Source organism: Mauremys mutica, chromosome 7 (genome assembly GCF_020497125.1).
Source record: "Mauremys mutica isolate MM-2020 ecotype Southern chromosome 7, ASM2049712v1, whole genome shotgun sequence".
Lineage (NCBI taxonomy): Eukaryota > Metazoa > Chordata > Testudines > Geoemydidae > Mauremys > Mauremys mutica.
The window spans coordinates 85,363,838-85,376,861 of record NC_059078.1 but is presented as its reverse complement, the minus strand read 5'-3'; the positions used below and the strand labels follow the sequence as shown (position 1 = coordinate 85,376,861).

The 13,024-nt window shown below is 39.1% G+C and overlaps 1 protein-coding gene across 2 annotated transcripts in view; it reads left to right on the top strand.

The window, feature by feature from the left end:
- Positions 1-12,285, top strand: part of SLC25A16 (solute carrier family 25 member 16) — a 30,513-nt gene extending 18,228 nt beyond the window's left edge. For both annotated transcript variants that reach the window (XM_045024063.1, XM_045024064.1), the window contains 3 exons: positions 795-957; positions 2,078-2,146; positions 10,428-12,285. In XM_045024063.1, coding sequence (XP_044879998.1) covers positions 795-957; positions 2,078-2,146; positions 10,428-10,584 — 389 coding nt within the window. In that variant the 3' untranslated portion in view covers positions 10,585-12,285. The remainder of the gene's footprint in view (positions 1-794; positions 958-2,077; positions 2,147-10,427) is intronic.
- The last annotated feature ends 739 nt before the right edge of the window (positions 12,286-13,024 follow it).

The following is a 13,024-nucleotide window of genomic DNA, read 5'->3' as shown; positions in this document are numbered from 1 at the left end:
TTTATGGTAGATCAGCTTATGATGATGATCAATGCAAGTTAGAATAGCTGCTGTAATGTATACCACTGGTGAAAATCCCTAAGTGACCTTTCTGAGATGTGAGGGGCCAGTGACTGGGTTCTCTCTCCCTCCCCACCCCTAAAACTTCTCCGATGGAAAAAGGTGCAGGACCTGTTCCTAAACCTGGCCAATCTGGCTGTAGTTGCTGTGTGAAAGGCCCACACAAACTAAGGAAAATAGACTGACTATAAAGGGGAAACAATGAAACTGACTGTCTGTTCTTGAATGAAGTAAATAAACTGAAAAGATAAGAGATTTTTTTGTCTAATTTCTTTCATTTATACTAATCTTAGGTGTTACTTGTAACTATAACATGTTAAATTAAAAATCACTTTTTTCAAAGTCTTTTAAGATCCTTGGTTAGAAGTTACAGGACAATTGCAAAGTATTATTGTATGCACACTTCCATTGCATGTATAGTACAAAAAACAATTCTTAAAATTAATGCCATACTTTTTTCCCAAAGTGTTTTCTCAACACGTTGCAAATTACAACAAGCTGACTCCTAGACCACACTTAGGTTTGCTATTGGATAAACATGTAATACTTGTATTGATTTATGTAATGTATGTAACTTTTCTCTTTTTCACAGTATTTAATAAAAACCTCATAAAGAATCAGGAATTAAATAATTCAGTGTGTGATTACTGTCTTATGTTACAAAGACTATGCGTATCAGTAAGAAACTTGCTGTTTCCTAAAGTCCTACATAAAATTACATTTTTCTCTTTCAGGTTTTTCATTTTTTACCTTTAGTACCTTAAAGAGCATTGGACTTTCCCAAGCACCTAACCTGCTTGGAAGGCCTTCATTAGATAATCCTGAAGTCTTAGTTTTGAAAACACATGTAAGCTTGCTATGTGGTGGCATGGCTGGAGCAATAGCACAGACAATATCGTAAGTTTTGGTGGGGTTTGTGTTTGTTTGTTTTGGGTTTTTTTAGCTGCACTTATTGAAGAAATTATATGCTATTTTGGATTAAGAATTTTTCTTAGATGTAATATTTCAGAGTTAATCTTTGTTTACCTGATAGCTCAGAAACTAGAATGCACTGACTTCATGGTACTTCACTTTCTAAATGTGTGTTAATTTTGAAGATCTTTAAAAGTATATGTATCAGATCAAATCCTGCTGTCTTTATTCTGACAAATTTCCACTAAGGTAAATTAGAGTCTTACCTAGAGTTGGAGTTGTTTTATACCAGTTCATTTTAAAACAAAATCATAGCTACAAATGTATATTTGTTACTGTATTTTTGGCATCATTTATTTTTATTTCCCCCTCCTTCTCTACTCACTGCCTTTGTCAGATTTTCTCCATGGCCCAGAAGCAGGTGAATTGATTGGATTTATTTATTTGGTATTTAGTTTTTTCTAAACTAGTTAATTACAAATGTCACACATGCATTTCTGTTGATATTTCAAAGGTGAGTTTTATTTTTAATGCCATTGTCTCCCCACTACATTCTGTTTTACACAAACTGTTTTATGCTCTGTCTGATATTCATGTATCTTCTTTACTTGTGCCTAACGGAATATATTAAGATATCTGATTCACTGTTTTTAATTGTGGTGGGGGAAGTCTCCCTTTTTGGCTAACTTTCAGCTGTGTTGGGCACTGAGTTTGCTCCTTGACTCACTGTAAAGGGAACTTTGAGGTTTCAAATGGAATTTTCATATATATATATGATATTTCATATTATATATTTCATATTATATATTTTATATATATTGCATATTATATATTTTAACTACTTGCATGACAAAAATATGACTATACACACACACATATATACATATACCTATGAAAAATATATATATATACCTATGAAAAAAATATATAATATATAATATATTATATATATATATATATATATATATATATATAAAATATATTATATATTATATATTTTTTTTCATAGGTATATGTATATATGTGTGTGTGTATAGTCATATTTTTGTCATGCAAGTAGTTAAAATGCTTTAAAAAACAAAAACAAAAAACCTCTCTTCTTTAGATATCCACTTGATGTAACTCGTAGGCGAATGCAGTTAGGAGCGGCTCTTCCAGATGCTGACAAGTGCCTGTAAGCATTTTATTATAATATCCTTTTCAACTGTAGTAACTGAATTCTTAAATGTATAAGTAAACCTCTTAGTTTAAAACTAATACATGATCTACTGTGCTATAGATTCCTTCGTATTTTCGACTTGCGGAGATGGTAATATGTTTCTATGCTCTTAACTGAGAGGGAAACTGTTTTTTTTCTTTATTGTGATCTCTTTTTTAAAAATCACAGAAATGAATTCTGCTAATATGAGATCTTTATTGTTGAAGTTCTTTGTGTTAGGCTTCAATTTACTACAGCTTCACTTGGCATAAATAGGCTCCAAGGGCCCAATCCTGCTTCTGTTGAATCACAGGGCAGGTCTACACTACAGCTGGGATCAATGCTCTGAGTCAATCCACTGGCGGTCCATTTAGCAGGTCTAGAAAAGACCCGCTAAATTGACTGCAGATCACTCTCCAGCCTACCCCGACTAGAAGAGTAAGGTAAGTCGATGGGACATTTTCTCCCGTTGACCCCCTGCAGTGTAGACCCTGCGGTAACGCCGCACTCCAGCTGCATTGTTCATGTAGCTGGAGTTGCGTAGCGTAGGTCAACTTACCACGGTAGTGTAGACATAGCCATATAATCATAGGACCAGAAGGGATCTTGAGGGGTCTTGTAGTCCAGTCCCTGGCACTCAAGGCAGGAGTGCTGGGGACCGTTGTGTCACCAACTTCCATTGTCTTAAATGGTGCAGGATCTGGCCCCAATGTGAGTGAACATTTTTTTCTTGTTTACTTTCACTTTCTTGTAACCACAGTACTGATTCACAATACAGTTATAGTTGAACACAGAGGATATATCTACACAGCAATTTAGGCCTAGAGCTGAGCCTGGGCTCAAGCCAACCCCCCTTTGCATTCACACTGCAAATGTGCTAACCTGGGGCTCAGACCCAGGGTCTGAGCCCATGTTCAACTGTGACCTAGACCCCATTGCTTTCATGTGTGCATGAGGCCCTGACTTGACTCAAGTCCCAGAAGTCCTCTGGATGCATCCCAGAGGAGCAGCGCTGCATGTAGTCAGCACAGTGACCAGAAGTACCATTACTGCCTGGGAGTGTGCTTCCTGTTCCTGCTCCTCTAGCCGTCACGGCTCTGGCTCTTCCTCGCCTCTATGCAGAGTTTTCCCGGAGTGGGGAGCAAAGCTGCCAGGCAGGAGGCGGCTACGGGCCACCAGCATGTTAGGGGTCGTTCCTTTCCTGGCCATGCTGAGCCGAGAGCTCTGCCTCTCTGCCTCCCTTCAAGGCAGCCGCTTGGTCCCTGCTCCACTCCCTGGCCCTTGCTCTTGGGCTTCCCTGCTCTCCCTGCTGCTGCATGTGCACTGGCATCTGGGCAGTGTGCTCTGTAAGGGCAGCCAGTGGGAACCAGCCCCAAAACTTCATGGCAGTCTCCCAAGGATCCCTTATCCCTGCCTCTCCAGGTGCATGAGGGACAGTGATAAGGGATCCTCAGGACATATTACCCTTGACTGAAGTTAAAAAAGGAACACATCTGAAATGAGAAAAAGGAATTAAAAACATAATGGCATTGTGCCAGATGGGTAGCAACATCAGGTTGGCATTCTGATGCTTCACTGGCAGCTAATCCTACTCTGAGCTGGATTAATTTTCAGGTTTAAAATATAGTTGCCATAGTCCACACAGAGCCAGGATTTTGGCACTTGTGAAGCAGAAAGGAGGAGGACTAGGGAGTGGGGTGAGGTGATCCAGTTATATAACTTTTCCATTCCCAGTTGAGTCACTGAGGCTTTGATACTGTATTAAAGAGAACAATAAAAACACACCAGCTCTTATATCCATGCTAAATTTCTATTCAATGCATTTGAACCAACCCTCTCCCAGCCCTCAAACACTTGGGCCAAATTATAAGAAGTAAGACTATTGGACAGCAAAAGTAAAGTAAAGAATGCTATTTAGAGAAATGCAAGATTTTCTTTAGCCTAGGAGAGTGAGCTATCAAAGATGGTTCCAACCCTGTAAAGATAATACATAGGATCAAATCCTGCTTGTCTTATTTGTGTGGGTATTCCTGTTGACGGAAATAAGACTTACATCTGAGCAAGGACTGAAACCAGGACTTCAGTATTTGGCCCTATAAAACGATAAGGGATCCCCGAGGGGTGCTGCAGCAGATTGCATCCCAAGGCCTGGGGATACACTTCACCCTTCTGCAGCCAGTAGCCCGCAGGCTGGGGTGAGTGTGTGTTTTTTCCTCTGAAACCTACATTTTATGTCAAATATCAAAACAAACTGACAAAAACAAATATTCTTCATTGAACATTCTATTCTAAAAATTAAGTATTGCCAAGTTTTATTTCAATAGTTTAGAACATCAGCCTCTAGAGTTGTTAGTTATCCTCAGAACCTTTTCCCGCCAATGTGAATCAGCCTAAAGGTGAAGAGCACAGTTCTCAGATGCCATCTCGAACTGCATTTTTTTCTACTGAAACAGCCACCAAACGAGCTAATTATGCAGTTTATGTACTCATGTGATCCTTATGGGCTCCTGAGTCACATCAATAGCACCTCCACAGGTAGGAAACTGGGAGCAGTAGAGATTTCCCACAGTGCACTGTGTTCCTAGGGCTAGAGTGTTGACATTGGGGGAGAGGGGCGCTAGGCATTTTGGGATATATTTACTTTGACTCAGGTCTGGGCACTGCAGTATGGATGCCAGCACCCTAGGTTTGAGCATGGGTCAGAAAATTCTTAACCTGGTGTTAAAATGCAATGTAGATGCTCAAGTCCAGGGTTTTCTGACGCAGGTAAGCTGACTTGAGTTCCACGAACCATAGGCTTATGTTGCTGTATAGGGATAGCTCAGTGGTTTGAGCATTGGCTTGCTAAACCCAGGGTTGTGAGTTCAATCCTTGAGGAGGCCACTTAGGGATCTGGGGCAAAAATTGGTCCTGCTAGTGAAGGCAGGGGGCTGGACTTGATGACCTTTCGAGGTCCCTTCCAGTTCTAGGAGATTTGGTATATCTCCAATTATTACCTTTTATTACAGTCTAAGATCAAATATCTCAGGCTCTTCCATAGTGCACTTTGGTAACACTAAGTGAAAACTCCATAATAGAACATTGTTCAAATCCTATTAAATTCACACTTTTACCAAAAACTGGCATTAATTTGCATGGAACAAATGGAAGTTGAAATCCATTAATTTTCTATTCAGTTATATAAACATCAATCTTTTTAGTTCTTTTTGTATAAAAGGTCTGATTACTGGTTTTGGTGATCTCTTGCTGCTTGGGTTTGCAGGAACTAACCATTCTAAAGATACTAGGTCTTACACTCAGTATCCCTACTAAGTTGGTATTTCGGAGGAGTCCATATCTCTGACTCTCAGGATGGATGGACAGTGGTCATAATGTTGGTATTTGAACATGGAGAAAAAGAGGAATTAAAAGACCTCAAGTTTGGAGGATTATGGGAGATATGTTCAGGGAATAATTTCGTTGGTAGCCCGTGAATGCTGAGCCATCTTGCAGATCTCTGACAATACTTATTTTTTTTGGTCCCTATATTTTACCATCTATTTGTTGATAGTTATAGTTTCTTCACTTCTGTAAGAACTCCAGTTATTAGGAAGAGACAGGTATTAGTAATGGGTGATTCGATCATTAGAAACAGAACAGGAGTACTTGTGGCACCTTAGAGACTAACAAATTTATTTGAGCATAAGCTTTCGTGGGCTACAGCCCACTTCTTCGGATGCATAGAATGGAACATATATTGAGGAGATACATATACACATACAGAGAGCATGAAAAGGTGGGAGTTGTCTTATCAACTCTTACTTAATTGGCCTCTCACAGTTGGTAAGACAACTCCCACCTTTTCATGATCTCTGTATGTGTATATATATCTCCTCAATATATGTTCCATTCTATGCATCCGAAGAAGTGGGCTGTAGCCCACGAAAGCTTATGCTCAAATAAATTTGTTAGTCTCTAGGGTGCCACAAGTACTCCTGTTCTTTTTGCGGATACAGACTAACACGGCTGCTACTCTGAAACCTGTCATTAGAAACAGAGATAGCTGGGTTTGCGATGATTGGGGGAACCGCATGGTGACTTGCCTGCCTGGTGCAAAGGTTGCGGATCTCTCAAGATATCTAGATAGGCTTATGTGTAGTGCTGGGGGGGAGCTGGTGGTTGTAGTACATGTAGGTACCAGTGACATGTGGAAGAATAGAGAGAGGTTCTGGAGGCCAAATTTAGGCTGCTAGGTAAGAGATTGAAGTCCAAGACCTCCATGGTAGCATTTTCTGAAATGCTTCCAGTTTCACATGCAGGGACAGTTAGACAGGCAGAACTGTGGGGTCCCAATGCTTGGATGAGACGATGGTGTAGGGAGGAGGGGTTTAGTTTTATTAGGAACTGGGGAAGCTTTTGGGAGGGGGGAGCCTATACAGGAAGGATGAGCTCCACCTAAACCAAAACAGAACCAGATTGCTGGCGCTTAAAATTAAAAAGGTCGTAGAACAGTTTTTAAACTAAGGGCTGGGGTAAAACCGACAGGTGCGGAGGAGCATGTGGTTCAGACATCCTTTAGGGGAGGATCTATAAATGGAGATTCGCTATGTCCTAATAAGTAGGAGAGGATGGAAAATGATAAAACACAGGGAGGATCTGATGAGAAACAGTCAAATGGAAAAAAAGTCCCATTCAGTTACGTCCTGCAATAGGGGACAGCCAAAAAATGACAAGTTTTTAAAATGCTTATATACCAGTGCTAGAAGTCTAAATAATAAGCTGGGTGAACTAGAGTGCCTAGTATTAAATGAGGATATTGATATAATAGGCATCACACAACCTGGTGGAATGAGGATAATCAATGGGACATAGTAATACCAGGGTACAAAATATATTGGAAGGACAGAACAGGTTGTGCTGCTGGAGGAGTGGCACTATATGTGAAAGAAAGCGTAGAATCAAATTAAGTAAAAAGCTTAAATGAACTAAATTGTACTATAGAATCTCTATGGATTCCATGCTTGAAAAATAAGAATATAGCAGTAGGGCTATATTACAGACCACCTGACCAGGATGGTGTTAATGACTCTGAAATGCTCAGGGAGATTAGAGAGTCTATTTAAAATAAAAAAAACCCTCAATAATAATAATGAGAGATTTCAACTATCCCCACATTGACTGGGTACATATCACCTCAGAAAGGGATGCTGAGATAAAGTTTCCTTATACTTTAAATGGCTGCTTCTTGGATCAGCTAGTCCTGGAACCCACAAGAGGAGAGGCAATTCTTGATTTAGTCCTAAGTGGAGCACAGGATCAGGTCCAAGAGGTGAATATAGCTGGACTGCTTGGTAATGGAGACCATAATATAATTAAATTTAATGTCCCTGTGGCGGGGAAAACTCCACAGTGGCCCAACACTGTAGCATTTGATGGACCTTTGGTCTGATCCAGTATGGCTGTTCTTATGTTATGCTCAGAAAGAGGAAAAACAGTTATCTGCAGATCTAATGCACATACTGCTTCACTTATCCGTTAAAACAGGCTACTTATAAAAATTGTGCAGCTGGTACTCTTTTCAGAGATAGTTTGGAAATTCATCTTAGGGCAGAGTCTGAAATACAGAATGTGTTCCAAAGCTTGAGCCTTAAAGAGAAGGGGATGGTCTTATAGTTAACATAAGAGTGGCCATACTGGATCAGACAAAAGGTCCATCTAGCCCAGTATCCTGTCTTCTGACAGTAGCCAATGCCAATTTCCCCAGAGGGAATGAACAGAAGAGGTAATCATCAAGTGATCCATTCCCTGTTGCCCCTTTCCAGCTTCTGGCAAACAGAGGCTAGGGACACCATAGCTATCCATCCTGGCTAATAGCCATTGATGGACCTATCCTCCATTAACGTATCTAGTTCTTTTTTTAACCCTGTTATAGTCTTGGCCTTCACAACCTCCACTGGCAAGGAGTTCCACAGGGTTGACTGTAGGTTATGTGAAAAAATACTTCCTTTTGTTTGTTTTAAACCTGCTGCCTATTAATTTCATTTGGTGACCCCTAGTTCATGTGTTATGAGAAGAAGTAAATAATACTTCATTATTTACTTCCTTCACACCAGTTATGATTTTATAGATCTCTATCATATCCCCCCTTAGTTGTCTCTTTTCCAAGCTGAAAAGTCCCAGTCTTATAAATCTCTCCTCATATGGAAGCCGTTCCATACTCCTAATAATTTTTGTTGCTCTTTTCTGAACCTTTTCCAATTCCAATATATCTTTTTTGAGATGGGGTGACCACATCTGCACGCACTATTCAAGATGTGGGCATACCGTGGATTTATATAGAGACAATATGATATTTTCTGTCTTATCTATCCCTTTCTTAATGATTTCCAATATTCCGTTCGCTATTTGGACTGCCGCTGCACGTTGAGTAAATGTTTTCAGAGAATTATCCACAGTGACTCCAAGATCTTTCTTGAGTGGTAACAGCTAATTTAGACCCCCATCATTGTATATGTATAGTTGGGATTGTCTTCCAATGTGCATTACTTTGCAGTTGTCAACACTGAATTTCATCTGCCAGTTTGTTGCCTAGTCACCCAGTTTTGAGAGATCCTTTTGTATCTCTGCAGTCTGCTTGGGACTTAACTATCTTGAGTAGTTTTGTATCACCTGCAAATTTTGCCACCTCACTGTTTACCCCTTTTTCCAGATTATTTATGAATAGGTCTGGTCCCAGTACAGACCTCTGAGGGACACCACTATTTACCTCTCTCCATTCTGAAAACTGACCATTTATTCCTACCCTTTGTTTCCTATCTTTTAACCAGTTACCAATCTACGAGAGGACCTTCCCTCTTATTCCATGACAGCTTACTTTGCTTAAGAGCCTTTGGTGAGGGACCTTGTCAAGGTTTCCTGAAAATCTAAGTACACTATATCCACTGGATCCCCCTTGTCCACGTGCTTATTGACCCCCTCAAAGAATTCTAGTAGGTTTTCCCAGTCATTGCAAACCCAGCTATCTGTGTTTTTAATGATTGAATCCCCATAATTATTACCTGTCTCTTCCCCATAACTGGAGTTCCCTCACCAAGAGAGGTATCCTCATTGCGAGAGGATACAACGATATCATCTGGCAGGAGGGTCCCAACTATAGGATCGTTTCCCTCTGCTCCAGTTGGATGTTCTGTTCCCTGAGACTTTCATCCTCCTCAACAGCACAGAGGGTGTCAAACCGAGGGTGGGACTGTTCTACTCTGTCCCAGAAAGTCTCATATATATATATATATATATATATATATATATATATACCTCTGTGTCTCCCTTAGCTCCTCCAGTTCAGCCACTGGTCTCCAAAGTCCGTACATGGTCTCTGAGGGCCAGGAGCTCCTTGCACCGAATGCACAGATACACCACCTGCCCATAAACTGGATAGCCCCCACTCTGTTGCTGGACTTCTGCCTGCATTCCCTTTTTACTCCTGCAACTTGTTCCTTTGTTGTTGTTTCGTTTTTATCAGGGTTTTTTTTTTGGCTTTAAGTTTAAAGAATGTTAAGTGTATCGAGCCCCCCCCCCCCCCCCCCATATTCCCCTTTTAAACTCCCTCACAAAACTCCCCTGTTATCCACTCCTGTTCGCTAGCTCACTAGTTGATGGGTGCTAAAGGGCTTAGGGATCAAAGCCTCGTTAAGAAGCTCTCAGCCTTGCCTAGAAGGCCGCTAGGCTCAGCACACGGGCCCTGAAACAAACAGACCACTCGGAATATTTCAGTCAAACAGCAAGCCCACCACAAACACACACTAAGGCACTGGGACTGAGGCTCAGATCTGTGTTCTAATCATGGCTCTGCTACAGATTTCCTGTGTGACATCAGTTAGGGCTTGTCTGCACAGAGAGTTAGCATGCAGCAAGCTAGGCAAAAATCTGCAACACACCAGCTTGCCATGCATTAACTGGCCATGTGGACCTTGTTAGCATGCACACAGTTCTATACTATACTTTGAGATGCACTTGTGTAGACAAGCCTTTAATTTTTCTATGCCTTAGTTCCTCATTTGTAAAATAGGGTAACGCTTACATACCTCACAGTGGCACTGTGAGGATAACAGAGAAACCTTTGAGAAGCTCAGATAGCTTGAGTGGTCACACGACTTTCATTAGCTATCACTTTTTTTTTTTTTTTAAGGAACATGAAATGCCTTGTATTTAAGATAATGATTTTCAATATTAAATAAATCTATGTATTGCATAAGGGCTTGGATTCTTTTTATCTTTTCAGTACAATGGTGCAGACACTGAAGTATGTATATAGGCACCATGGAATACGAAGAGGATTATACCGTGGTTTATCTCTGAATTATATTCGTTGTATACCGTCCCAGGCTGTGGCTTTTACCACATATGAGTTTATGAGACAGTTGTTGCACCTCAACTAAATTTTTTTCTTAAACTTCACTGAAAAACTACAGTGTCCGTCTTCATGTTATATTTGTGAGTAAATTACTTGAAATGGGAAATTTAATCTGTCACTGTGAATTATTGGAATTTTAGTACTTAATTTTATTTGCCAAAAAAAAAAAATGCATGGGGTAATAGAACCTTTTGGAATCAGAACAGGAAATTGCCTAACATGGACATTAGCTAGCTATAACCAACTCTTTGCACTTGTACCTGTAGGCTCCATTAGGTTAATACAAATACATTATATAATTTACAACCATCACAGTTATATGGAAAGGAACTAGATTTTGATACGGGTTTCAAACTGTTTGATGTTTAGCTTTATGATGTCATTCCAGGATTTTAATATTATTTATCATTGTATTACTTGTTAACCCAGAATTTAAACATCTAATTTTCTTAAATAAATAAGATTAAATTAACTTGAATAAAATGAACCTAATTTTCACTTGCTTGTGAGATTCTGTAAAAGTAGAACTTGGTCACCCACAATCTAAGGGTTGCTCTGTTTTATTGCATATGAATTGTTTGTGTACAGTTAAATAAATTAATGTTCTGTATCTTCTGATTGATAAACATTTCAAGACATGAAACTCTTCAACTGTTACAATAAATACTAGTAATGAGATTCATTTAAAAACAGAATCTTGTGATTTTGGAAGTCAATAGCTTTGCTTGTTATCTTTTAAAAACAATGCTATTACTAAGTATGCTATTAACTTAAAATAGGATCTGATAAATGAAAATTCCTACATTACAATAACAAATGTTAGACAAGTCTCTGGGCCCAATCCTGCAAGATACTGCATACCATTTTGTAAGGTGTTGAATGCCCTCAAGTCAATTTTCTGAGAGTTGAGGGCACTCTACACCTTGTCACATTAGCCCCTAAATACATATTTGTCTTTGTGTTGTGAGGGAGGAGAAAGTAGGGACAAGATTGTGTATGCTGCAGCATTTACCTGTCTGGACCATGTGCACACTTTTTGGGGAAGGGGAAAATAAAGGCTGTACTGGAGTTTGTTTACAACTGTGGACAGTTATAGTATGAATATATAAAATGGGTGTGTACACTATGCTGGCTGTGCAGTATACTATTACCCTGATTTTTTTTTTTCGGCTACAGTTGCTGCTCTTCTTGAGGTAGGAAATGACTTAACAGATCTGCTCATACATGATTTACACTGGTACAATTTCAATTTAAACAACTCCTTCTTAGCTGAAGAAACTGTAAAACTAGAATAATTATTCTTTCAGTCATTTACTTTAGGTAATGTAAGTTTATTTATTGATTGATTGTAAATATTTTGAGTGATGTTCTGGTAATGGATATATTAACTAAACTAGTGATTTCATGATCAATCTCACTTATTTTTGATGACAAGGCCACAACCTAGAATTTGAGTTTATACATCAAGAATAACTTTTGTGGTTGGAATTTTTTCATTTTATTAAAATATATATTTCTTTGATATTTACCTGTGTTACTGGCAGAGAATGAGATGTATTTGAATTTATTTTATTAAAAAAAACCTTGAATAACCATGAAATATCTTTATATGATTTGTAAATATTGCAGACAATAGAAATGCATGTTTCTGGAATTATACTATATTTTCCCCTTGTAGGTAAACATAAATAAAGTGTCATACTTGATTAAAAGTGACTACAATTAAGATTTTGGTCTGACTTTTAGTTTTATTTAAAGGAGAATTAATTGTGTTAGTGATTTGTGATCTTGAGATCCTTCTAAGTATATGTGTAGACTTAAATTGCAATTGTAGTCTGAAGAAGAGCTCTGTAAAAACAGCATTGTGAGGTTTTTTTTTTGTTGGTTGGTTTTTAACTCAGTCTTGCAAGCTTTGTCAGTGGGGCTCCAGGATTCAAGCTTAGTTCTCTTCCCTTTTAGTATCACTGCAGTAATAAAGGTTTTGCAGGCTAAATTCTGTCTTTAATAACACATGTTAAGCCCCATTGTCTTCTGTGGGTTTGCACATGTATAATTAGAATTTAAACGGTCCTGCTGCACAAGATGGAATAGAATCCGACACAAAACTATAATCTTACTCTCAGGTATTGTCAATAGCAACAAGGGCCACGTTCAGTGTCTAGGGTTTCCTTTTAAAATTACAAAACAAAACTGACCTGAGCCCGCACCCAGAAATCTGGGAAAACTAAATACTTCCTTGTGGCACCCTTAATAGGCAATACTTTCTCACTTATCGCAAGCACTAAGTTTGTGTATAAAACAAAGACAACTTGTATTAAGGGCAGAGGGAACAGAGCACAGCAACATTGACTTAAAAGTATGCAAATACTTAAAACACACACCCCACAGTATCTTGGGCAGTAGTCCTTTGCCTCAGTTTCCTCACCTTCCAGTGTGAAAGTCCATTGGACTTTAACACACCATTT